At 48.9% G+C, this 22,899-nt stretch overlaps 1 protein-coding gene across 1 annotated transcript in view; it reads left to right on the forward strand.

Moving 5' to 3' along the window:
• RAB2A (RAB2A, member RAS oncogene family) overlaps window positions 1-9,309 on the forward strand; it is a 37,852-nt gene extending 28,543 nt beyond the window's left edge. The window contains exons 8-9 of the mRNA XM_086472511.1: window positions 5,825-5,893; window positions 8,126-9,309. Coding sequence (XP_086328637.1) covers window positions 5,825-5,893; window positions 8,126-8,221 — 165 coding nt within the window. The 3' untranslated portion in view covers window positions 8,222-9,309. The remainder of the gene's footprint in view (window positions 1-5,824; window positions 5,894-8,125) is intronic.
• Window positions 9,310-22,899: the final 13,590 nt, after the last annotated feature.

The following is a 22,899-nucleotide window of genomic DNA, read 5'->3' on the forward strand; positions in this document are numbered from 1 at the left end:
GCAAAAGTGTTTTCTGGACACTGCTCAGACCAGCACTAGACACCATCACTGTTCAGAGGCTGGGCTGTACTAGCGTGTCACTGACTTCTGGTGTGGGAGTTGGTTTTGGTAAGTTGTTTCCCATACGGACAGGATTACATAGCCCCATGCCAAGCTTTCATCTTGAGAGTATTGTCTGTGTTACTCCAAGTTGTCTGCACGTAAACAGAATGCAGTACTGGATTCCTTACTTAGGATTAAATCTGAATAGATGAACAGCTTGGACTGGGCAATGCAGTACTACTTCTACACGTAGCTGGATGGTCACTCAGTGGTTTTATTTCAGCTGTAACTTAATTTTCTCTTCAGGCAACTTCTTTCATACTTTTGCTTAAATGAATAATGAATACTCAAAACTCCTGCAGCTTCAACAGCAGTACTGCTCGGTCACAGATGGGGGAAGGAAGATGGCCTTTCTAATATTCTGAAGGGTAACAATGAAAATCTCATGGGAAGATGAAATTCTTATCAGCTTCTAAGTTTGAAATGATTTTTAGAAGTGTTTTTTATTTCCCCTCCACACCCTCTCTAAACACAACTAATGTCTGGTAAACAGAGTTGTTTGACCTGGTTATGTAGTTAGCAGGGATTCACTTAATGAAACTTGAAAATCCTAGGATGTTAGCAGCTTTCATAGTCGGGTGAAATGCCACACAAGATGTAATCTGACTAGGACTTGCAAAAGAGCAGGATCTCTAGTTCATGAGAGTCTTGGGGGGGGAAAAAAAACCCAACAGTTAGGTTTACCTTAACTTCCATCAAAACCAGTATTCCTTCATGTTCCTTGAAATCAAAGTTCTGTGACCTTTCAGTTGTGCAGAGCTGGCACTTTACCCAGTTCCTCCCATGAGAAAACAGAGAGGTGAAGCTTGTGTTGGTTCAGCTGTGGGAGAGAGAAGGGGCAGGGCGCCTGGCTCCAGTGAAGATTCACAGCTTTTACCTCCTTGTGGCAAAGCCTTGGACTGGGCCCCAGCTGCACCATGAGGATCACTGGCTCTGCCATGGTTCTTGGGGCTTCTGGGCATCCCAGGGTACAATTGGAATAAAAAGTCTCAGTTAATTGAGGGTCTCAGGCTTCATAGAATAGCATGAGAAGTACGATATGGCTGGCTGCCTGAGCTGTAGGTTCTGCTGGAGAGCTGGATTCTTAGCTCTGGGGGATTTCATCTTCTTTTTCCCTCAAGTGCTCTGTCCTTTGTAACCGTTCAACAGCAGCCGCGGGACTTTTTGAGGCACTTTGAGCTCTAGTGATGTGCATCTTCCCAGTAAGATTGTCAGAAAGATTGCACTCCAGTGGGTGCAGATAAACAAATGGCTGTCAAGTTCTGATTTGTGCCTGTGCAGCTGGATTTCAAAAATAAGGCTGCGAATGTGTTGGGGTGGTTTTTGGGGTGTAGGTTCATTATGTAGCACCTTCCTATTGCTTGATAATTAACCCCTCTGTAGCCCTTTCAGTGTCCCAGGCTCCTTTCTGGAGGATCATTTGGTCGTACAAAGTGTTGTCTTGCTGCGCGTGAAACGGCTGCTCAGAGCTTCGGGGTCTCTCTCTGAAGCAGCCACCCAGCACAGCACCACTCGCACGCCGGGATGTGAATGGTCTCGGGATCCGTTCGTTTGTGGTCCGTGTCGTCACCATTTCCAGATGCATTCTTTAATACTGGAGTAATCCAATTATTGTTGTATCTCGCTGCTACAGGATAAGATAAGGAATTGGGCGGGAGGAGGACATTCTGGGTGTGGGCTGAGCACAGAGGCGAGGGTCAGGCCGAGATATATAACCTTTGAGCATTCCTCATTTAACTGTAGGAAAGCATCCAGCAGTAACGACCGCCCAGCCTGTGTTTCCGAGCCCTGGATGTCACTGGAGTGTCGCCGCTGGAGGGCAGCACGGCCCGCGGGCTGGCAGCAGGGCTGGCCTCAGCCCGCCTTCACCAGACCGGGAAGAGCCCAGTTTGGAGAAGTGTCAGTGGGTCCTTTACAGGTTTTTCCTGTTGGGTTCAGCTTGAAGCAAAGTCCTCAAATCGTCGTCATGGCATTAGCTTTCTGAGAAAGATGAGTGATGTTCCTGACATCTGCCGAGGGAAATCCAGATGTAGCTGCTCCGAAACTCACGTTCGGGTGCCCCTGGCTTATTGTCACTGCTGCGGGCAGCTGCCACGAGACAGAGGCGTCGGGAACTTATTCTCTTACTTCCCGCGTCGTTCTTACCAGTTACAGAATTCATTCTTCCTGGTTTTGTCTCAAGAATAGTAAACCTACGTGTTTACTTTGTGTCACAGGCTGATGTTGAAGCTGATTCAATTCTACATTCAGTGGTTTTGGGATTAATTTATCTTAGATGCAGTGTCTGTACTGTTGAGTAGTTGGGTGTTTGTGTTTTGCATTGGGGGTTTTTTAAGGTGAGCATCATGACTTCTTGATTCCTGTGTAGCAGTATCGCCTAGGAAACTCCTTATCCACATCATCTAAAGTGATGTTATGCTGGCATGTCGTGACTCAAACCCCTCCTCTGCTAGCTCAGCAGTAGGTGCTCACATCTTCCAGGTCACATCTCACCAGACTCGCTTTCCCCCTTGTACACCAGTGTAGTTTTCCTCAGCAGGGTATCACTGTTATTTGAGAACCTAGTTTTAATATCAACACAATTGAAAAACATGATATTAAATCACTGGATAACTCGTATACAAGCTTTTTTTTAATGCTGTGGTACAGATACATTCAGTAATCTCATGCATAAAAGCATCAGTAACTTTTGGGTTTAATCTTTCTAAATCACAAGTTAAACATTAAATATAGACATTTCCCTGAAGTTAGTGTTTTCTTTAATTTTCCTGAAATGTAGTGTAGAAGTTTTGTATTTGGAAGTCCAACGCGCTGCTTTTGCAGAAATCTTTCTCTTCCTCTTATGAGTAGCAGAGGTGCTGTTACTAAGGCCTGGCCATCTCTCAGGTGGCAGTATAAATCCAGATTGACTCTGGCACTGCATCTCCTGGAGTGGTGAAAATAAACCTGGACCTGAGCTGATTTGGGGTGGAGGTGCTGGACCTGAGCCGATTTGGGGTGGAGTATCTTTATGTGGTGCTTCGGTAAGAGCAGCATTACAGGATGCACAGTGCAACCGCAGTGGGCTTGGTTAGGCAGCCAGCCCAGTTGGCGTGGGCTTACTGGTCAAGGTCTTGTGTGGAAGTGGCTGAACTGCACCTGGATCCAAGCTGGCCTGTGAAATGCTCCAGCTGTGTTCTTGCAGGCCCTGCACATGGTCTAATAAATCCAGACTGGATTTGAGGGGGAGCCGCTCTGTCTCTCTGCATCCATGGCTCAGTTAATCTGCAAATAGGATAAAGTGCCCATAAATAATTGAGAGTTTATAGTATACTGCATGTTCCAGGTGAGAGTTAGAACATGCAGTATAAAAAAAGATATTTTTTTTTTTTTTAGAAGTTGTCAGTTGTACCGAGTTCACCTTCCTGTCCTTGCTGATTGGGGCACTGGCCTGCAATGCCAAAATCTGGTACGATCATCTCAAAGCAAGCAGACTGCTGTTTTCAGTAAAGTTCTCAGGTGGTGGTTTTGGATCCACTTACACTTTGAAGCGTAAGCTGACTTAAAATACATGGATGCAAGAAACAAATGGAAGTCCCAAGGGATGTGAGTCCCGCTCCATGGCTCATCAGTAGTAATTTCTTGAGGATCCATAGCAACTGAAGAAACCATGAGGTGGACTTACATGCTATGTTCTTGTCAAACCATTGTTCTCAGATGGGAATTGCTTACACGTGACCCAGTGCAGCCCGGCGTCGTGCCGTGCAGAGTAGCTGTACGTGCTGTTTTAACACAGACTTGCTGTGCACCAGGGTCATGGGCGGGGATGCGGTGGTCGGGCTGCTGTTTTAGGATGGAACAGGAGCACTGTACAAGGACACATGTAATAACTGTGTTGAAGGTGGGGGCAGGGGTTGAGTGTTGGTTTTTAAATCTAAAAACTGTGTTTTCCAGTGCATTTTACCATTTTTGTGGGGACAGAGGCAGTCCTGCGGTGATCTGTTGCGGAGCGTAGCATCCAGAGGATATTTTACCCTCAGTTGTGTTAGTTTGGAGTTTGTAGTCTGTTAAAATTCTAGTTTTGTTGGTCTAAAGTAATTTTTATAGAAGAATGTAGTTCTCATGAAATTAATTCTAAGAGCCTAGGTGTACTCAGCCAACATCTTCTAGAATTGTTAAAGTGCCAGCTGGTAAGTGCTTGTTTACGTGAAGTTATCATAACACGTTTTTAAGAGTTGAAGTTCTGTTTAATGTCCTCCTGAAATGGAAGCAGGGAAGCGTCCTCACGGATTCCAGCTGCGTGAACTTCCAGAGTTTCTGACTTACACCTTTCAGTAGTCCTGCATATGGGGCCATTACAATAATTAGTGCGTTATCAGAAACCAAGATAAGTTTGAATTGTTTTCCTACATTGGGAGCGTCCATTTCTGAGGCATTTGAATCCATCCGTAGCTGGCCGAAAGCCAGTTCTTCTCCTGAACTGTTTGAAAAACGAACTCGCTTCCTAAGTGCCTTGTGAATCTGCAATGATTAATTCTTCTCATTATTTTGCTGCAAATTCTCATGACCCTCTGTGATGATTCGATCACCCACTTAGAGTTTATGCATATTCATATCTTCCTGCTCCTGCTGCAGTCGTTCAAGTCTCCTTCACTGGCTGTGGTGTGTGCTTGGTGCAGTAATTGAGCTGCAGTAGATTGATTACTCTGGGGAGCTGTAAGGCCTTTAAAGGTGAAAACATATCAGTCCTGTTAATTAGGAAACAAAGCTCTGGTGGCAAGTTCAGCAGTCAAATGCTTCCAGTGTAGAAATGAGGAAAGGTATGATTTGTCCCTCTCCATGAACCCTGTTTACTTTTTCATATTTGAATTAGATCTGTATTTGCCGTAATAGGCTTGTGGAGAAGATAGCGTATCTCGTGTGATACAATACGTGCTGTTGGTATTTTATAGAAAAAAACAAACCTATGTGTTTGATATTGACTGTAATTATTAGCTGCTGGTAATCACCTCTTAAATTATACGTTATTTTAGGCGTTGGTTGACCTATAAACTTAAATGAGATGAAGAGTGGAATCACTGATTGTAAACTTTAACCGAAAACGTTTATATCATTCACTTTCAGTCCTGAATGTCAAAGTCTTGTCTCTGAGTTAAAACAATAGATTTCAAGAAATCGTCATAAAACCTGGGGCCTCTCCTTTCTACTAGTAACATGTCTGTTGACTATCGTGTGCAAGATTAATTAAAGAGAATACGTTCTTAAAATTAGGGGAATATTAAATGATAGCATAAGGTTTCATCCAGCAGACAGCATCCTTACATCATCATTGTAAGTACCCTGTGGTTTTATGTTGCTAAGCACTCTAATCTAGAGTGGCCTATTACAAAGATATTAAGGGTAGGGGAAACCATCTGCCACACAATCTATCCATAAGGGTCAGAAATAAATAATTTAAAAGTAATTTATGTATCTTAAAAACCACTTTTTCCCTGTAATTACCGGACAACAGATTGTAGAATACAGATGTTATGAAAATGCCACTGTTTTTGTAAACAGCGTGTGATCCATTGCTGCTGGAGGGTAGGTTAGAGGATGCTGTTGTCATACCTGTTCCTGCTGAGGTCAGGAAGAAAAGTCTCGCTGAAACAACTGCACGTGAGCCTGGATTCCAATTAGTGCATCTGACACCACAGGATACCGTGTTCATTGTTTGTGTTTTTTTTTTTTCCCTCTGTTTTAGGCATTTATTAATACTGCAAAGGAGATCTACGAGAAAATCCAGGAAGGAGTTTTTGACATTAATAATGAGGTAACTTACCGCACTCTGAATGCTTCCTGTTTGGTTGGTTTTTAAATGTAAAAAATTCGCCTTCCCTAGAAGGCTGGACAGTAAAACACTTGTCTGTTCCTTTTGGGTAGAGAATTGTCTGCTATTGTTATAAAAATGGATTAAAATAAGTGACCCTATCCATCCGTGAAGCATCGCAAAATAATATAAATCCCCAAAAGAGAAGAAAATCCACTTTCATCCACTTCTCCATATGGTGTCATCTGTTTTCAAAGATAATTTTCCACTATGTAAATGGGGGACCATGTTGATATGCCAGATGCACTCCATGAGCTGTCCAGTGTAGGGGAGGGATTGCTTTGAGAGTTACATAAAAGACTTTTGAAATGTTCCTGGTGTAGGTGGCTGGATTCTGTGGGGAATAAAAGATTAGCCATTTTGCCCATGCACATTACTGAAATTACAGATTATCGGGGCCTGTCTCTGGGCTTGGTGGGGGTGGGGAGCAGGGAGCACTTTTGTAATGCAGGAGCCTAGGAAGACCTGTGATGTCTCTCTCGAGTTTTGAAATGATTGTGCTGTGGAAAATCTTGAGCAGTTCGGGAGGTTCGTGGCCGTAGAAAAAGCTGATTCAAATCTAGTGGTAGTAAAAGGAAAAGTTCAGATCGTATGGAAATGTTAGGGTCGTGTCAGCTCTCTGTTAACATTCACGCCAAAAGTCACACACCCCTTGGACTTTACATTTGGCAACGTGCTTAGTCCTTTGTGATGCCCGAGGTTGGTTTTATCCTGCATGCCCTTAAATATTGCTGCTGAGGTGCTTAGTGAAACCGCGTGTGAAAACCCGCACCGCTGCTCTGTCCTGGGAGTAGGTGCAGCCTCTGGCGAGGACTGCCGGCCTGACACTTCTCTTAAGCGCGAGTCCTTGCAGAATGGCTCAGAGAGCAGTAGGGGATTTGCAGGACTCCATTAAATAGCTTCACCTCTTTCTGCTGAACAGATTTCACTGTGAGAGAGAAAGTTTAGACTATTAAAAACACTGCTCTGAGGCCTTCAGAGAGGAAATAATGAGAAACTTCAGCAGTGCGGAAGGCATTTGTATGGGGAAACTTGTAGCTAAATAAGACTTGGGTAGTAATCCTTCAAGATGCTGGTTCTGGCTGGAAAAAGTGTTTGTACACCGGGATTTTGGTGAAATGCTTCTTAAATTCAGTTTCATCACGAAAAATTTAAAGTTTTCTTTTAACATTTTTCCTGAAGAAAAATGCACTATAAATTGGACAGCAATCGGAGCGTCTGAAGAAGCGTGCTCATTGCATCTGTCGAGTTTCGTGGAGTAGCTGACTGCTATGCTGTGCCGTCAGGGCTTTGATTGCAATATGCTGTCAGGAGCCAACAGTCCGTGCTATTTATCTGGCTTTAGGCCAAGCCTGGCTCCTTGATTCCTCAAGAAGTTGCTATCAGCCCAGAGGGGGCAAAACCAATGAGCCATAGGGCATGCTTTTTATTAAAGAGGAGTCAAAGAGCGAAAAGAAACCACATCAGCTGCTGTCAATACTGAGCCAGTGCCAGAAACCCCAAGGCTACCACTGTTGCAGAACAACTGCCAAGCACTATAAATCTGAGATTTACTGTGACGCAAAGTTTCCTTAAGAGCTTAATTTCTGAAGCTACTGTATTACTTTGAGAAAAGTGCTGTATTTTTAGGTGAAATCCACTTGAGGGAGTGAGGGTTAAGATATAAGTGTGATTTTGATGAATGAAAGAGCTGCGCTGTGTGTGGGTTCTTGGCAAGTAGCCACGTCTTTCGGGATCATAGAAATTATTGATGACACAGAACACTCGTATGCCCTTAGCCTCTACAGCTGATTCAACACAGAAAGAAAGGCTGTCTACAGGGGAAAAGTTTTATATTAAACTACTAAACTGACGTGGATTTTGGCGAGAGGTGGTACGTCCCTAGCGAATGCTATGTATTTTTAAAGCCTTACACCAAGTAGTATTCAAACGCAATTCTTGCTCCGTGTTTTCATGCTAGGAGTTTAACATAGGGATGAAATTTGGATGAGCAGGAAAGCGTCTTCTCTTAAATAAGGTTTAATCGCCAAGGCCATATTGCTAAAAGAAAAGGAAAAGATACGTTTTGCTGTATTGGTTGCACACATTAGCAGAACTTGAAAAGCTTTTATTTGATGTATAGCAAGTGTATCGGTGTTCTAAGACAATGACACTGTGTATTAAACTCTGTTTCAGGCAAATGGCATAAAAATTGGCCCTCAACATGCTGCTACCAATGCAACGCTCGCAGGCAATCAGGGAGGACAACAAGCTGGAGGAGGCTGCTGTTGAGCCCGTTTTTACTTTCTAGCTGCCTGGATGGGCCCTACTAACTCGTTTGTTCACCCTTCCCTCCCCTGCCCGCTCGCCTCCACTGCAGTTCGACTGAGACCTGAAACTTGTAAGTTGGTTTCCTGTTGCAGAAGACTTTATCCTTCAAATTCTTGTATAACTTTGAATAAATGGTTAATGTTCACTTAAAGACAGATTTTGGAGATTGTATTCATATCTATTTACATTTGATTTCTAGGTCAATTGATGTGATTATTTTTGTTAAATGTCGTCTTGTGCCCTTGACTACGAACTGAATTGTATTAAACACTACAAAGTCATCCGAGTATTTTAATCAGTTTGTGTAGTTAGGTTTCCCAGCTCCTGCGGTTACCTAATGTTTAATATTGTAGAGCTGTCCTCAAGTTTTTTGTCAATTTTCAAGGCTATGAAGAGAAGCGGAAGGACTCTTTTAATTCTGTATTTATCACTTTCTGTATATATAGTTTAATAACCTGCTTGGGTGTACTTGCCAAGCTAGAATTCTTTAATGCATTTGCATAAATTCTATACTACTTAGAGCTTGAAAACTACAGAAGCGTTGATAGAAATTGCTTGGACGCTAAATTTTAAGCCTTTTTGACATTGTTAGCATGTTCATCCTCCCCTGTCATTATCCTGAAGTCCAAGAGAAATGCTTAATGTATATTACTAGAGGCTACATACGTGCTATCTATTTTAATGCCAAATGTTTGCTGTTTGTCCACAATTTCCACAGCACCTCTTCAGAAATGGATTAGCTGTTTGCCTTAACGAATACTACAGGTAAAAACAGAGTACGAATGAAAAGTAGAGGAGGAGTTGATAAATTCAAAATGGCACATTATAAAAAAAAAAAGTTAATCTTCTCTTAATGTTTTTTTTCTTGTTTACCACTTGATTTCTAGGTATATTTTTCATGCAAGGACAGTTTTTCAACCTAAATGTACAGTGGTTGTGTAAAGTTTTCTTTTAGTGACAACTTGTAATCCTAAATATATGGTAAGCATCTTGTCTATTGTGAAGAGGGTGTGAAAATAAAATCTGCCAGTTTGGAAATCTTGATGAAATTCAAAACTAGAAATGCTTTGGTACTTCTTATGGTGGTGACTGGGGCCAGGGGCGGGCAGGGGGTGTTTTGCCTCAAATGAAAGGGTTGCAACAGTGCAAAAGAAAACCCTGTGTTTAAGTGTTCATTTGTTAAAGGACAGAATATTCATGTCACTTTTCCTACAAATGAGGAGAGAACTGAGTCTCCATCTCATCCTGTTTAAATAAATGGCAGGTAGAAGGGTGACACGCTAGGCCATGCTTCGTGCATCTAAAAAGAGGGGGGGGGGGGGGGAAGTGGCTGCAGCACTCTTGTCTGCCTGGAGCAATCCTGCCTGCGCCGCAGCTGGTGACCTGGAGCCTTGGGTCCTCTGTTCTTCCTGTCAGAACTCTGACGTGGGAAGGTGAACCAGCTCCAGCCCGACAGGTGTAACAGGGCAGTGGTTCTGAGATTAAATAAAGTTTAAACAACCTGTGGAACCTTTTGTTTGTACCTGGGGGAAGAGACGGCTGATAAGGATTTACGTTAGCTGCTGACTTCAACTTTTTTTATGCATTTAGGACTGTTACAAGCCATGCAGTATGGTCGTTTTCAACTTTCTAAACTCTGAAGAGGTTCCTCCACTTATGAACCGTTAACTGTTTAGTATATGAGGTTTGCATTTGTAGAGCACACTTGCTGCTTCGGTTGAAGTTTGAAAATCATGTTGCGCCACAGTAAAACTGTAGGCCTGAATTGTGTTGATGGTGAGGGGCAGCGGGCTTGTAGCGAGTCGATGCTCACAAGAGGGAAGGAACGAACCAGGGTACCAAGTCACTGCTTGAAGACTTTTTGCAACTGGCAACGTTGCAGAACTCAGTTGCTGGAGACGAGATGGGAGCAAAGCTTGCTCTTCTGCAGCAGCCTCCGCTCCTTTACAAATGGGAGTAAATTCGTCTTCACCATGAAAATCGCCCATGTTAAGGCAGCAGAGGAGGGGACGTCGTAACCTGTCCTGAGAAGAACAGCAAGGCGTGCTGTTGGAAGTGGAGATGACTTAAGAAGCTAAAGCTTCTGACAGGCACATGTTTTCTGAGCGCACGGACGCTGTATAGACTTGAGCAGGAACCTGGTGCTATTGCAGCAAAGAGCCCCAGCGCTTTTGGGGGGCGAGGGGCAGGGGGAGCGTGCTGTGGCTTACCAGTGGTGTGTGCCTGTTGGCTTCTGATCCTGCTCTTGGCCCTGGCCAGTCCTACGCTGTACAGTACACTGGGAGTCTGAGACTTTCAGAGAGGAGCTAGAACAAAACCGAAAGTTCCTTGCATTCTGGCTGGCTTTTTTTCACAAGCTTTGTGCATACTAATCAATTTGCCAATTAAAAATCTGTGTGCTTTTGTGGGTTTTTGAGAAGCCCCTGATGCTATTTTATCTTACTAGAGTTTGAAAATTATATAGCCCAGAACCTGGTGGGAGGGTTTCTGTCTAGAGCATGTGCTTTACAAGGTTATTCTTTCACAGGTTTCAGTTTTACTTGTACATGACTGACTGGTCACTTGCCAAGCTTTCCTGCTGAATTCTAGTTGCTTTTACTGGTTGCATTTTCATAACCAATGAATTAAAACATCTGATGGTTCCCCAGCAGCTTGTCCAGCTGTTACATGTAATGTACGTCTGTCGATACCAAAATACCATACCAAGGTGCAGTCACCCTGTACTCCCAGTTTAGCAAATGGTATAAACCACCGTTACCTTACAAAGGAGTGAATTTGGAGTGACAGCTCCTCTAAGCATGACTTAAGCCTTGTCTCTACTTTAAAATGAGAAGCTCCAGGAATTTTGGCAGTCTTTAAGAAAGAATAACACTCCCCCCTCCATCTCGTACCTCTGTGTTTCTGTTGACTTTGATAATTCTGATTTATTCTTGTGCAAGATCAGGCTCTCAGCAGCGATTTAAGGTAAATGACTGATAAGCTGAAGTAACGAGGGACTGTCAGAAGCCCCTGGCAGGTACTGGGTGCTCCGGAGCTGTCATCCCTTCCGCTGTGTTCTCTCTGTGATGCTTCATTCGCTGCAGTGGTGGTGGCTCGGAGAAGGGCCTTCAACAGTGGTATTTACCTGTTGGTGGGGTTAGAAGGGCACAGACAGGGTTTAGGCTAAATGACTTACATCTAAGTTGGGAAAGTTAGTTCTGCCTTCAGAGTTTACCTGCGACTGTTGGAGCGCTGAATCTGTTCTTGGGAAGAAAGGAGAATCTCTTCTCCAGCTCCAAGTTATGGTTAAACTGAATCTGAGTGAAAAAAAAATGTGCGTTAAACCAACTTGAAAATATCAGAAGACAATTTTGGGCATTCAGGGAGGTTTGGTGGGTTTTTTGAAGTACTCATTCTGAGTGAGGGCACCCCACTGTGCTTGCAGTTTTCTCAAAGTGGTTGCCAGTAGGGTGGTGCTTTTGTAAATGCTGACGCCTGCGAGCGATTCCTCTGGATGGGCTGTTCTTCTGACGCTGCCGATTGTCCTGCACCTTTCTTAGGGTTTTTTGTTGTGGGTTGGGTTTTTTCTTCCTAAATGGAGTTTCCCTTGTGCATTACCTCCTTTTTATCCTGTCTGTTCTGGTATTTCTTCATTCAAACTGAATCCCGTGAGCAGAGCGCTGCTCTCCCCCTTTACTGCTCCACATCCCTTCCACCTACCCATGAGGGACAGGACCCAGTGTGGGGCCTTGGCTGCGGGGGTGGGCAGGAGGGAGGGAGGGACGCGTGATCTTGCCTCACGATAGAAAACGATGAGGGAAGTATCGTGTGGTTACTTGTCACACGTACTGCCGGGACTGTTTTGCATGGGGGGGGTAATAATTTGCCTATTCCTCTTCCATTCTTGCATGGGAGGAGAAGGAAAGCTAGCAGATTTCATTTGGATATTGTCATAAATTTGTTTGCTGATGTCACACTTAGGATTTGTATACGCTTAATGTTCCTCCCCTGGAGTCTCCGGGGTTTCTTCTGCCGTGTTGCTGCCGTGGGACTTCAGCAGTGTGCCGTGGTGATTTATTTTAATACGGCACTGAAACCTCCGTTTGTAAATAATCCAGGCTGCTGCTGTGTAAGTAGCTGCTGAAATGTCTTTACTGGGTCTGCTGCGTCTGAAAGAAACCACAACATTAGGCAATAAAAACTACTAACAGAATGTTACAAAACCAAGACCATGACAAAAAAGCAGCATGTTGTGGATCTATCATTTTTATTCTTGGGACAGATTTTATTATTTTTGGAACTATTACAAGACTTATGTTAAATATTGTGGATGATAAGAGGAAACAGACTCTTGGCAAACATGGAAAACCAATTACAGCGTCTTACCCTGCTCCCCTTCCAATAAAGGAGGGGCGAAGCTAAAAGTTTACTCTTTGCGTAGCAGCTGGAGGAGGGGGGTGAAGCGTTCCTGCTTTGGGATTGGCTTGAGGAAGGGGATTGTTGCTGGAGCGATCTTACCGCGGGCAATCTGAGTGAGAGAAGGCAAAACCAGCATGCTCTGCAGGCAGGTCTGCCCCAGTCTAAAAGGGTGCACTGTCACGGGAGCGCCCATTAAAATGAATTTTTATTAAAAAAATCATGTGTGGTTGGTTGCCACCCTCAATACTGCAACGCTCCCTGTGGTGTTTCTGAATGCTTGTTTTGCCAAAGAAACCAGAATGTGTATCTGGTCCTCGGACACAGGATGTACCTGCTCCGTCCCGTCGCTCCGTGTGGCGTAGAGGTGAATCAGGAGTAGGGAAAAGCCCCTCAGACATCACATATGACCCACTCTGCTGCAGCATCTGTACATCCCTTGGAGCTTGGTTCTTGTAAAATTGTCCGCAGCAGCATGTAGGTGAACCGATGCATCAACGTGTTTTGTGTTTTCTCCCCCCCCCCCCAGCATAGTTCTGATTTTTAGAATTCCTTCTGTAAGGAGTCAAGAGATAGGAATGTTTATATAGGGCAGAAGATCTTGTTGAGGGTTGGGACTGTGGTACCTTTGGTGTGAATTACAGCAGGATCTAATGAGCCTTCCCTACTTAAGCGAAGTCCAGTACCCGTCCCGTGACATCAGAGGGAAGGGCATCCTTACCCTGTGTTGCAGCGATGTGACAAGTGTGCATTGTAAAGTACTGCTTTGGCATTTTCTCCAGATTCCTATCAAAGTCCCATTCCATTTTCTTTCTTGTGCGTTTCTTCACATCTTCCATACCTTCTTTCTCTTCATTTTTGTTACTTCTTCCACCTTTTCCTTTCCTACTTGGAGTTTGGGGGTGGGTGTCTGTTTAGGGGGAATGATTCAAGAAAAGGAGCGGCATCGTTCCCTATCACTGGTAAAAAAAAAAAAATCGTTTGTCTGCTTTGGATGAAGTGACGTTTGCTGGTAACAGTGCTGTTACACAAACTTAATGTACCTCAGCAGTCACAGACCCCCTATTTCTCTGCAGGACAGGTGAGGAAGCTTCTTGCATTGTCTCTGGCACAGATGTGCCCCCAAAGGCTGTTTCACCGCAGCCGGAGGGCACGGACACAAGGTGGGCTGCGAGGCTGAAGGGCTCCCTTGTTGCCAGGCCTGCCTGGGGGCCACCACATACCCTCTCCACCAGCAGCAGAAGGTTTCAGGGCAAACACAGAACAAAGATGGAGTTGCCTGTTAGCAATTTTTTTGGCCAAGTGCCATCTGAGTGGTGGGTGGTTGGTTGGTTTGGGCTTTATTTCAGGGTGTACGTAATTTCATTCCATCCTCCTGGCTCCCCGGTTTACTTCATTTGCTATGCAAGGTGAAAAGCAGTTGTCGGATGAACTCTGATGTGCTGAAGTCGTCAAGTTCTTATCACCAACTGTGGAGGATCCATTCGGGGTTGCGGAAGACGAAAAGCTGCTCCTGAAGTCGCTCCGTGAGCCAAGGCAGAAGCATGCTCGCTGCAGGAAGGAGGAGATGTCGCTCCTTATCGGGGAGCTGGAGCCGGCTCCTCTTCCTGTGCCATGGGGATGAGGCGTCTCTCTGAGGCGATACCCCGGCTCATCGGCTGCTGTTTGCTCCAGGCTCCACCTGGGCTGGGGCAGCGCTCGCCGTTCCGTGAGGTGATTCAGCCTTGCCACGACGACCGCGTGCTCCTGCCTTAAGCTGGGGCGGAAAACAGAAGCAGCCGACCCCGATACCCGCCTGCCGTAACTCCCCGTCTCCGTCCCGCCGGGGAAGGCCGTCGTGCTGCATGATGGCGGGTGAACAAACCGCCGCGGCCCCAGCGGAGCCATCGTCCTCCCGCCATCGCAGCGGCCTGCCCCCTCATCCAGGGCCGCGAGGGGAAAAACCTGCTCGGTTGGCGCCGGGGCCGGTACAAATCCCCGCGATGTGGCTGCAACCGGGCTGGATCAGGAACGGCTCCGGCCTCAGGGGCCATCCACGCCCCTTAAACCGCGCCTGCGTGGGGGGGGGGGGGCTGCACTTGAACGGGGGCGGCTTGGCCTGCGCGGGGGAGCCCCGGCGGCAGCGGGTCCCGCACACCGCGGGGCCGCCGGGGCTCGGGGCCGGGGGCGATCGGGCCTGGGCTCCGCGGCGGAGGCCGGGGGGGGCGGGGCGGGAGCGAGGGGGCGGTGCTCCCCATTGGCCGTGGGCCGCGCCCAATCAGCGCAGCCGCGCAGGTGGCGTCAGGGGAAGGAGCGCCCGGCCGCGGTGACGTCACGCGGAGCCCAGCGCTGGGAGGGGGGAGGGGCGGCTGCTGTCGCGCCTGTCGCCGCGGGAGGGGGCGGGGCGGGGGTTCCCCTGGGGGGGGGAGGGGGGAGGGGGGGGCAGCCCGGCCGTCGCCATGGCAACCTCCGTCCCGCGGGGTCTGCGGGCGCGGCGCGGCCGGTGCCACCCGACCGTTGGGCGGGGGGGGGGGGGGGGGGGGCGGGGAAGGGGTTCCCGGGGGGCACCGGGCGCACACCCACACACACCCCCCCGGGCCGGAGCTCTCCGGAGCCGCTGCCTCAGTGCAGCGCCCGGCTGGGCTTCCCGGGGGGGAGCGGCTGTCGCGATACGTCGCGGTAGCTCGAGGAAAGGGGTGCGGCGCAAGCAAATGCCGGGGAGTGCCGGGGGGGGGTGGGGAGGGGGGTGTATTGGCAGATAAATCCGCCCCCCACAGCCCGGGGCTGGGCCTGGGGGGCAGCCCCGGCCGCAGCCCGCCTGCCCCGGCCCCTCCGCGGCCGCAGAGCCAGGCGGAGCCTCGCTAGCCCGGCCAAGGGCCCGGCCCGGCTGTTCCGCGCGGAAAAACAATGGGAAATTGGAGGGTTTAACTTATTTTCACTGCGTTTCGTTATTTGCGATGCTGTCTCCAAAATAATTTCAGCTTCTTGCATTAAAAAGTTACTGCAGTGGAGGGAAAACGCTTTCTTTCCCTTTATTTTTGTACTTGGCAAAACGAAGGTGGGAAAATCGGCAGTGGAGGTAAATATTTTGACCTCTCCGTGGTTTTACGTCTGTAAGTTTTTTCACAACATCAGCAATAAACGTTTTTGCTGTCACCCATTCTACCTGCGACCACAGCAGTACACCCCTGTGCCCCGAGCCGATACCGGCTTTATCCTAGAGCTGGCCTCATCCAGGGGAAAAAGCAATGGAGAGAAAATGAAAATTCCCTGTCAAGTCAGCTTTTCCTTAGTGAGAGTCTTCCATGGATGATTCCGCACAAACACGATGCTTAGACAGGAAAGTTTCACCTTAGGACAGTAAAATAATGTTTTGTCTTTTCTCTAAAAGTCAACAAAGTGCTTCAAAGTTGGCAGTGGGCACAGTCGGGGTTCGCCTGGACAACTCTTGTCTCTTTTCTGGCCAGGCGGAGCTGGCCGCAGCCCCGGGCGCTCAGCCCCCGCGTTGTCACAGGGGCAGCAGGTGACGGAACTGTGAACCCGCAGCCGTTTCGCCGCTCCCAGCTGAACTCCTCCTCTCCTGGCCCCCCCAGCCTCCCCGGTTCGGGTGGGTTTACATCAATGGCGAAATGTCCCGCGCGCGGGGCGAGCTCGCAGGTACGCGCTGGCAGTGCCCGCACGCTGAAATACTATTTCACAGAAAGACACGCAGCATCTGACAAGCACATAAGCCTAATTGATTCCAGACACGACTGGCCTGGAGTTTGTTTCCTCTTCTTCCAACTTTCTGACCTTGTAAAAATTATCTTGATGGCATTATACGAAAACAAGGCCACGGTGTTGCAAAAACCACCGTGCGTGCCGAGGAGCGCGAGCGAAGCGCCGTGTGCGGGACGATGCCCACCGCGTTCGGCCCCGGGCTCCTTCATCCGTTGCCCTTCGCTTGCGTCTAACCACGGCGAAGCGAGAGTCTCCCTTCTGCTGAAAGCTGAACCTGGGGTTTCTGGTTTTAAGGGAGGTAGAAAATGTGTAGTAAAAGGATTTGACGTGAGCGGTGGGTTTTCTTACGGCAGTTTAACCACTGGGGTTTTATGGCATTTAGACTAGGGGTGAGAACAGCAAGGGTTTAAAAATACTGTGATTTTTTTTAGTACTTTGTGTGTGCGTGCGCGTAGTGGGATCTTTGTTTTTACCAAGATTGTTTTTTGGGGTTGGTAGGAAAGTTTAAGGACTTACTGGCTGTGATGATAACCCTTGCGATACTGTTGTGCCTTTATGTAAACCCATAAAAAAGACCTGGGACAGTGTAAAGTGTCCGATGCCCTGCTGCCTGCCGTGCCGGAGAGCTTGGAGTGCCGTTCTGTTTTCCGCATGGCCCGGGTGCACAAATCCTTTTGTTGCAGTAACGGCTGCTCCTTCGTCTCTGCGAAGAGCTGTGACCGGAAAACATCTTCGCAGCATGGTGAACGGAACAGACGACCCCTCTCGTTATTTCTCTTGGGTTTTTTCAGAATCAGGACTAAACTGTGTGTTCGTGCCTCTGTCAGCATGGCTCCCGTGGGGCGATCCTTGCAAGCACCGGGACTGCCAGGTTGGTGGCAAAGAGGCTCCCGAGCAGCTGCTCCAGGCGGCAGTGGGCCCTTTCCGCCTCCTCCCTCCATCCTGCAGCGGTTCCCTCTTGTCCAGGCCCCAAGCGCTGCTGCCTTCCCCCCCGAGCTGCGGGCGGGCGAGAGCTGTGGTCTCTTGGCCGAGATACGGGAGTATCTGCCCTCGCTTACGTCGGTTTGTTGATGTTCTGGGGCGTTTCCTTCTGCGTAAAGTAGCGCAGCAGCTTACGGTGGTTGTAGCACAGCAAGTGTAACTTCAAAACCGAAGCCTACCTCCAAAGAAAATGAGCAGCTTTTATGCATCGTTCAACCTGCTTTCTAAGAAGTTGGCGTCCTCACGGCTGCCGTCATGTTTGGGCTTTTTAGCTCCCGTGTCAACATTTCTTACTTCCCTACGGAATGCAAGGTGGACGTGGTGTGTTATTTATTAAAGAAAAAAACCTGGCAGCACATGCAGCGTTCTGGCTCAGAAGTCACACTGTAACCCACTGCACCAAAGATTAAACCATGAATATTAGTGCTCGCGCCGTGGCTGTTGTCTTTATCTTCCAGCAGCTGTTTTACAACTTTCCTGGGGAGCTGTAGTCAAGCTTCAGGTAAAATCGTGCCGCCCTAAAACCTGTGATATGATCTGTGCTCTCGGTGCGAAAAATACAGCGTGTTCTGGCTTGTGTTTTTGTAAGAGAGCAAACAACCGGTCCATTGCCTAAACACCGTGCCGTTCACAGGGGAGCGTGTGGGCTGCGAAGCGGGAGCTGCGGCATTCGGGCTGCAGCGCGCGTCCCCTCCCTCCTCTGCCGCCACTGGACGGGGGCTCAGGGTCCCTCTGCCTCAGCTGCAGTAACCAAGTTCCGTTCATCTGCCAAGAACACCCAAGGAAACAGAACGATTGTGTAAGTTGCTTGTAATACCCAGCGCGTAACCAAACGTGTGCACAGGCAAGGTGAGCTTCGGGCAGGTTTCCAGGGGAGTTCCCTCAGCGCTGCAGAGCTGAGCCCTTCCCCGCTGAGGGCAGGACAAATTTTAGAGATTTACGCAAGACGGAAACAGAAAAGGTGCAGAACGGAGGGCCACAAAGTGAGGTGTCTGCTGCCGCTGGTGGTGGCGGTGCTTTGAACGCTGAGCTCTGGATGTATTCCTTCACGGCTGGCACTCGGCGGAACTGAACACCTCTGCTTCCCCCTCACCTCGGCACGAACCACAAGCAGGCGGCATCGCGTGGAATCGGATCTAAGGTGTCTCTGTGAAACGTAGCCGGGAAGCGGGGTGTTCCCTTCCCTGCCAGTCCGCGTTACCAGCGTATGTGCGGTTGAATTCGGCTCTAACATTTGCACGGTTCAACTGATGGTCCCTTGCTTTAAGTACGAGGATGATCAGACTCCACCCAGCCAGGCAGTTGCTTCTTTTCTCGCAGCGAAGCACCACGGGAGGGATACGCCTTCGGCTGGGCCGTGAGAAACCGCAAAGGTCATGTGAGTGAGTTTACATCCTTACCCGTTTGGTGAACGCATCGCGTGCTGTTCGGGCGTCCCGGTGCCCACAGCCATTAACAGAGGCTCCAGTGCGAGTGTGTTGTCCCGTCCCTCCATGTTATGCTGTTTCCATTGATTCGTGTTCCGGGTTCTGGCCCTGCTCTTAACGTCTCCTGTGCCAGTGAGATGGAGGCCACAGCGACAGCTTCACTGCTCTGTCACGGCATAACTCTGCCATGAGCTTGACGCTTGACTACATATGAGACCGCTTCCTCGGGGTGGGCCTGAAACAGCAGAAGGAACAGGGTTTTTTCCTCTGCATAAATGTCCAGGGACTTTATGTTTGTCCCTGCGTCCTTCTGAACCCAAATTCTCCCTGCACGTCCTTCTGGAGAGAGAAGGGACAAGGAGGCAGGAGAGCCATCGGCCCTTGCTCTGCCGCAAGGCACTGCGGTCCTGCTGAGACAATCTCGGCGTAAGAAAACACAAAGAATAACAGGGATCGGTGTAACACAGAGCACGTGTGTGAAACACCTCAGTTACACCCGGCTGGGAGGGCGGTGACCGCTACAGACGATCAGCACAGAAATCAGCCTGAACTCCGGAAAAGTGAAAAAACAACGGTCGCTTCCTTGGAGAAATGAAGGTGGAAGGTTCTAGGGAGCTGGCAGAGGATCACCGACGGAGTGGCAACAGACAAAGCAGTGCTTTTGCAAAACACAATGCTCTCTTAGGATTTATCAATAGGTGGCACATGTAAGTCGCAGAGAAAGATGTAAAGATGACTCCACTCAGTGCCAGTGCGGCCTCAGCTGCAGCATTGCCTTCGGTTTCGTGTTCCGTGCTGAAAAGTAAAGGAGAGGACAGGGCAAAAGGAAAGAAGAGGTGTAGAATAGAAAAGGAAACGGTGAAGGAAGGGAGGATGTTGGGCCTGAAAAATAATTTTTAGAGGGAATTGGATAAATTTTCCAATGTGTAAAAGGTCAGAAGAGGTTTGATCTGTTTTTGAATGCTGGGGGAAAGATGAGATAAATGGGATCTGTGCAGAGGGAAAATGTCTCGAGTTGGACATTGGGAGGGTGGGGAGATGGTTCAAACTGGATATTAGGAGAGTGGGGGGAGATGCAGTCGTTACAGCGAAATACCAGAGCAAGCCACGTAGGAAGTTTGGGTGTCTGCCTCACGGAAGGCTCTAGGAACAGGTTAGACAAACATCTGTTGGGGATTGTCTGGGGCCACTTGATCCCGTCTTTGTGCAGCCAGGGGGGACCAGATGGCCTCTTCGGCTCCCTCCCGTCCCTCTTCCTAGAAGTTTTCCAAGCAGGGAGGGGAGTGGACCTGGGTTTAATGAGAAGGCAGGATCATCCTGTTAGCTGATCCCCTCCCAGAACAGAAAAAGAATCAGAGAGAAACCGCGTCTGACTTAACGATGTACATAAATGGGGGGGGGTGTGTTTTAATTGTTGTCGACTTGCAATTTTACAAAGCATTTACCAAAAAATACATGGAAAAATCATAAAACTTCACAAATTTAAGGTGTTTACTGCATTTGTAGTGTAACAGTTTAAAGAAATAGTTTTAAACCCATCTTTCTCTCGATGAACGTACGTAGCAAAAATAACAAGTCTATAATTATTTCTCAAGGACGTTACAAATGTGGGTTTTAAATCGCCTCCCGTTTTAAAGTGAGCAACACCGGCATGCGCAGGTATTCCTGACCGTATCCAAGCGTGTCACGCCTGGGTGCTCCTCGCTTGTGCAAACCCAGGAGATAACCCTGACGGGCCACTCCTGGAACACAGAAGGAACAAGTTATCCAGTACCTGCTCTGAAAAAATCTTGAAGGAAAGCTGAACGGAGACAGGAAAGTCGTCGCCTCGCTTCCTCGGCAGGTGAGCGCTGCGGCTGCAGCCGCGGTTCCCTCCCTCCCTCCCCGCCCCGAGCTGCGCCTTGGGAAGTTCCCCTGAAACAGGGCTGCTGCGGAAAGTCCTGCTGAGGGCGAGGAGAGACGTGACCTCTTGGCGAGTCAGATCCCATTCTGCAGGCGGCTCCAAGTCAGGGCGGAGCCCACGAGCTGGGCTTTGAGAAGGAAGTGATGCTGGCGGCAGCTTGTGCGGCTACGCAGAGGAGTTGCCGTATTTTTATGTCAGCTGATAGTTCCATCGGGTGTGTGACTTCATTCTTAGATACGATGCCTCCCATCTATTAAGGACGAAGGTCAGAAATTGCCAGTGCCCTGATGGCCGTGTCTCTCCATACAGGAAGAGGCACGTTCTGCTGAGCCGTCAAAGATGGAAGCAGGAGTCCTCGATGCCGCTGCTGCTGCGCGGTGACAGCAAGGCCAGCCGTGAACTGTCCCTTAATGTCACGGTCCGAGAGCAAACGTCCTCACGAGCAGGGATGCCGTGGCGTGGGTCAGTTCCCCGGCGTTGCTCCGTGTTTGTAAGGGCTCGCTCCTGCCGCAGATCCAAGAGGTGGCCTGTGACCGGGCGTGCCGTAGCGATGGGAACTGGGGGGGCTGAGGTGAGCCGTGGGGCGCTGGCGTTTTAAGGCCGAATTTAGACGGAAAGCAAAGTGATCCTGCCTCTGTTTCGGTAAACGAAGCGGTGAGTCTGGGAAGGAGAGCGAGTTTATCGCCCAGACGCCCATGGGACTGCCTGGCATTCCCGAGAGGCTTGAGGGGAGGAGCACAGGCAGGTTGGGGGCAGCTGGGTCTGTGCCCACGCCACCCACGGTGACGAGGCACGGCGTGCTGTCTCGGATGGCATGTCCACCTATTCCCCGCTCAAAGTCTTTGGTCACGTCCTTAAGCTCACCTTGAGAGGGCTGCATGTGGTTGTTACCCTTGTTCGGAGAGGTATTGCTGGATCAGAAAGCTTCCCCAGGAAAGAGCGAATTGACAGCAGTAAATCTTGTTGTTGTCGTTGGGTTCCCGAGGGCAAGGCATTGGGGAGCGAACGCCGATGTGCCCCAGAGAGCTTTGCCCCCACCCGGCCTGGCAGGTGATGGCACATGGGCACGAGCTGCCGGAGCTTGCTGACCCTCTGCTTTTCTGGTTCAGTTCCTCGGTGAAGGAGTTCCTTGCCACAGAAGTGGCTGTTTGGGCCAGTTCCAGCTTTTGTCACTCTGGCTGGCTTGAGTTTCAAGGGAAAAAAAAAACCCAAACAACAACCAAGCAAGCCCAACCCACACAAGTGCCTACCCTGGCTTGCCCCCTGTTCCCTCGGCTTGCTAGTGCCACAGGGTGGCTCCTCGCAGCACTTGTGTTTCTGACGCCTTTAGCTCTGCAGCTGAAATCGTGACGGTTGTTCTTTCTGATACGAGTCTGCTGCTTCCTGGGCTAACCAAAATCCACGTGCTCTCGGTATTTCAGCGTGCTGTACCTCGGTGAACAATTTTCGTCTAAAAAGGGGATATTGTTTTCCTTCAGCGTGTGGCAAGTCGTTATTGCCTGTGCCCTTTCGGCCACTTCACCCTCTCAGTCCCATGCGCTTCCATTGCTGCCTAAGTTTTGAGAAACTTTGAGTAAAACTTTCCCTTGTGTGAAAGAAAAAGAAACCATTTGTCTTTTTCGCTTCGTTTGGCTGAAATGATGTTCAGAACTGAATAAAACGTAGAGTGTGGGTCGGGGTTGTGTGATTCCAGATCCACTTCCCAGCAATCATGGGACAAAACGTGATGCCTTGGCTTGTCTGAGGCCGCGAAATGGCACCCCCGAGTACCCAACCCAAAGTGCCTGGAGGGCACCTACTCCAAACAGGAGCCTGGGCTCCTCGTGCAGGTCCACGTCTCTCCTTGCACAAAAGAAAGGACGTGAGACGAGAATATGTTGGGGTTTGCGTACATCTGTACAGAATTCCCTTGGGAGCTGCAAGTTCCTTCATCAAAGCAAAAAAAAAGCCTTTTGGGAGAAGCCAGACGGAGCGTGCAGCACCAGCGCTTTCTGCTGGAGCTGGTGCAGGGTTGGACCATGGCGGTGCCGAGCAGGTGAGGGGCAGACAAACGCGGCGGAGCTTTTCTCCAGCGGGGCGGGTAGCCCTGAGCTCTCTGTGCATGGGTCGCAGCATCAGCGGCTCTCAGACAAGCCAAACACCGGGGCTGAGGTATCAGAACCGAGGCACAACCCGCCAGGGCCTGGTGGCCTGAAGGACTACCTTGTGCCAGGGTGGGCACGGCCAGGCGGCGT

The sequence above is a fragment of the Leptosomus discolor genome, chromosome 13, assembly GCF_034619465.1.
Source record: "Leptosomus discolor isolate bLepDis1 chromosome 13, bLepDis1.hap2, whole genome shotgun sequence".
NCBI lineage: Eukaryota > Metazoa > Chordata > Aves > Leptosomiformes > Leptosomidae > Leptosomus > Leptosomus discolor.